This window comes from Calidris pugnax, unplaced genomic scaffold (assembly GCF_001431845.1).
Source record: "Calidris pugnax isolate Ruff unplaced genomic scaffold, ASM143184v1 scaffold29, whole genome shotgun sequence".
Lineage (NCBI taxonomy): Eukaryota > Metazoa > Chordata > Aves > Charadriiformes > Scolopacidae > Calidris > Calidris pugnax.
Window position 1 is genome coordinate 256,203 of NW_015090768.1, and position 4,016 is coordinate 260,218.

Here is a 4,016-nt window from a genome sequence, read left to right on the forward strand (position 1 = left end):
GTGTTTTCCTGCAAAGAAACGAAACCGGGGCGGGGTTTTTTATGTTTTTTTTTTTTTTTTTTTTTTAAACTGTTCTTTAAAAATCAAAGACATTTAGTTTCTGAAGTACATCCCTCAACTTCAGAAAACCTTCTGGGGTTCAGCAGGTTAAATTCATGGCCTAACATACTTGATCCCATGTTAATCTTGGTTTAAAATAATGCATAGCCTACTGTGTAAGAGTTATGAAGATAAAAAAATGCAGAGGTTGAAATTACAGACAAGACTCAGAAGACAAGAAAAAAAAAAGAATTATTAGTAAGTAAGAAGTAATTGTAAAATTCAAGAAATCCCCTGCAGGCCCCTCGGTTCTGCTGGCAGACCAAGATGCTAGTGGTAATTTCTGGTTAGTGAGTGTGGAGGAAGGTATGTGACGTTCCGCATGGCTTCACCATTACAGTTCCTCTACTCTTCTGTGCTCTCTGTATGCAGAGAAATCCTACAGGCTGGTATCACTTGCTTCCATTTAGTAAGGTCGCTTTGAGGCAGTTTTATTACTTACTTCACTGTATTATTATTTAATCATCAGTGCTATTTACCCCCCCCTTTCTTGTTTGCTGTCACTTGCTTAATTCACAAAACTACAAATTTGCTATGTTGAGAAATTTTAGCTGTTTGCCCATACTTTTCTGTCCTGTCTAGCCCTTTTCATCCTTCCTGTAAAATGAAAATATTCAATAACATCTTCAGGAAATAATCAAATTGATATGCTTTTTTAAGACATGATGGCATAAAAGCAAACTGCTGAAGTAACCCTCTTTCTCCTTTCCGTTAAACATTGAAAAGTATTTAAATGTATTTATGCAGCATCTCTCCCATAAACGTTCTTATTTTATGTTGAAAGCAGGTCTTTCTGAATGGCTAAGGTTGTAATTCGTGCGCCAGATATTAAAAAAAATGCCCACGTAAGCACAGCTGGGCTGGAGCTGATGAGAAACAGAAACGGCCGCTGTCGCATAATGCGGCCTTGTACAGAACTGCCTGCGGGGGCGGGGGCTGGGACCGAGCTGGGCTCACGCTAGGCTGTCAGAAACACCCAAAGCAACTTATTTCGGGTTTGCTGGGGCCCAGCCCTGAGCTGTGCTGTCACACACCCCGCTGCAGTGAGGTCCCACGCTGCCGTACCGGGCCCCGTGGTGTCGGGGCGGTGTCTCCCCGTGAGCCCCCGCAGCCCCCCAAAGGCAGGTCCTGCAGCAAACGCTCCCGAGGCAGCAGCTCTCCAGCCAGAACACCAGTCCTTTAGAGAGTCACAGACTGGGATCATCTCCGCAGTCAGCACTGCCCCAAGGCTGTCCTGCAACGCTGCTTTCCTTAAAAAGCTTATTAATGGAACACAGTACTTTCAGTAGAGGTTTTTTTTATTATCTTACTGCATCCAAATCATTAATTTCCTGTAAGTTCAATTTAATAGGGCAATACTGAAAGTAATTTTCTATTAAGTCTACAAAGTCCGAGGCCCTGATTTGCTCCCAGTGAAGCTGATAGGAATAGGATCAGGCCCCTCATCTCTAATGAGCGAGTCTCTAATTGCTGCCCGTGAAATGACAGAAAGTACCTGTCGGTGATGTGTAAAAAAGCTCACACAAAATTCCAGTTTTATGCTGCTGTGTAATTGTGAGATAATATTTGTGTTGTATACATAACCTTACAAAGAGGTACTTTGTAATACATGATGCCTTTTCTCTAAGCATTGGGAGGATAAAGGGATAAAAATAAATTACAAACCAAATATCCCATGTTCACACAGTTGAGGGTAATAAAGGCAGTGAGGTCAAATGATCTGACAGCCAAAAGGCACAACATGCAGCATGCAAGATCCCGACCTCCCTTCTCGTTTCCCAAATACTGCACTAGCAAAGCTTTGCCATACATTAGAGTGTACTACTTTAAAAATTAATCAAAGACATTTTTCTTACACTTGCAATTCACACATTTAAAAAAATCCCATCTACCTGCTAAAGGGAACAGGAAAAATCAGAGTATTTCCTCTCAGCAACAACCTCCTGTGCCCTACTCAGCCCGAAGTTTGCTGGTGCAAATTTCAGCAGACTCTGCTTTGCTAGAACAAACCCTAATAGAGACAAATATTTTGGAGATTTTTTTTTTGTGTGGGTGAGAATGTTTGCATACGGTGAAGTCAGCTACAAATCCAGTGAGAGAATTTTGGTCCTGTAACCACTTCTTGTTTGGGACAGACAAAGCAGAGAGATCTGTGCAGAGAGTAGACTGCTCTGAAAGCATGCTCAAAGAACCACACTATATATATATATATAATTTTTTTTTTTAAAATTTCAGAGGGTTTTAAGATATTAAAAATGCAGTGTAAGAGATTCACTAGTTACACTAGTCTCAGGTGTCATTCTGACAATGAAGGGTGTCTCTTAATGTCAGCACAGCAAGCTGGGCTCGAGACAGCTTTAACTGTCTTGAGGGAGTTATTACTTACAAAAGGAAGGTGCCCACTGCACGCTGACCTCCACACATTTACGGTTAATGGACACAGATGAATATATTTTGGTCGTTTCTGGAATTGCTAACCAAAACAACCAAGCCAGAACGGCCACAGGTTGTGGAGCAGGTAAGGAGGAGAACACAAAACATTTGTTAATCGCAGCTGAATCATCCTGAAGGAGGTGTTACAGTTACTGCACTAACCCTGCGCGGGCTCCAGCTGCTGGGGAAGGGGATGAAGGCTACGTTGTCGGGCAGGAACGCTGCTGCTGCTGCCGCCTGACACAGAGCTGTTCCTGGGGAGACGCCTGGCTTCACACAGCAATCCTGCTGTGGGATTACCAGGGAACAGAGGGCGTTCATTCAGCCCAGTGAAGCCTGCCAACGACAGCACTGTCACAGCCCCGCCAGCATCCTACAGAAATTAAGCTTAATCTACTGTTGGACAGGAAGGCTTTTAAATCTAGTCCCTGGTTGATACCTTGCTGGCAATCCAACAAGCAGGGAAAAGAGAGAGCAGATGAAAAGCTGCAAAAATAAAAAAACACTGTTACGCTAACAGTAACCTGTAAGGAAATAAATGATTACATCACCTACTTAGAAAAGCATTATTCCTGCTTATTCTGAATAAAGGTTTGAAAAATAATAATTGCTGCATATTAGATTTTTCAGATATCGCTTTTTGAAAGCTTTCTGCTGCAGAGGCAGTAATAATTATTGACTTCTTGTCAAACGGTTGTGATGTGGAGATTATGTGCCTCCAGACAGTAAGGAATTATTGAAGTTTTGTATTAGCTGCATTTAAACTATGCAGCGATTTTGGCATGAGGATTAAAAGCATTCTCTTCAAAATCGGTTTTAAGAGTTTAAGAAGTAGAATACCCAAAGTTTATTTTGAGCTCGGTGTCAATTTATCTCAGTAATAGGAATTAAAAAAAAAACCCAACAAAATAATTTCTTTCTATTTTACATGATTCCCATGACATTAGGCACGTTATGGTAAATAAATATAAAAGATGTCCCATATCGTCTTCTTACCACATCGCCTTTAGTGCACAACTCGTGCGTTACCATGAGCCACGTGCAGTTTTTCTTCGGGATCCCCCCGCTGTTTATATCCTAGCAACGAAGAGACAGGATTAAACCCGCGGATGTTGGATTTTTAGCGTTGTATATTAAAAAAAAAAAAAAAAAAAAAAAAAACCCCACCTCGGGCCCGGCCCACTCCAGAACCGGGCCCTCCCTCACCGCGGGGGGGGGCGCCTGCAAGAGGACCAGGCGGCCGGAGCAGGAGCTGGTGGTGCAGAACCGGGGCCGCCCGTTCAACAGCTGCACGACGCCGGCCGCCCTTTCGTCCAGGCCGCCTTTCCTGCTGGCGTCCGTCCGCCCCAGGCACTGGGCCTTGCGCTGAGGGAACGCCGCCATCTTGGCAGGGGAGGGGGGGGGAAACGGCGAAGGCGACGGCGGCCCGCAAGGGACAAACCTCCACGCGCGGGGGGGCGGGGACAGCCGGGGGCGGGGGGGGG

The 4,016-nt window shown here is 44.2% G+C and overlaps 2 protein-coding genes across 2 annotated transcripts in view; one reads left to right on the forward strand and one right to left on the reverse strand.

Moving 5' to 3' along the window:
- TYW3 (tRNA-yW synthesizing protein 3 homolog) overlaps positions 1-3,927 on the reverse strand; it is a 7,134-nt gene extending 3,207 nt beyond the window's left edge. Inside the window, exons 1-2 of the mRNA XM_014937763.1 lie at positions 3,739-3,927; positions 3,529-3,609 (exon numbers count right to left, since the gene is read on the reverse strand). Coding sequence (XP_014793249.1) covers positions 3,529-3,609; positions 3,739-3,915 — 258 coding nt within the window. The 5' untranslated portion in view covers positions 3,916-3,927. The remainder of the gene's footprint in view (positions 1-3,528; positions 3,610-3,738) is intronic.
- Positions 1-4,016, forward strand: part of CRYZ (crystallin zeta) — a 32,318-nt gene that overhangs the window by 19,948 nt on the left and 8,354 nt on the right. The window lies entirely within an intron of this gene.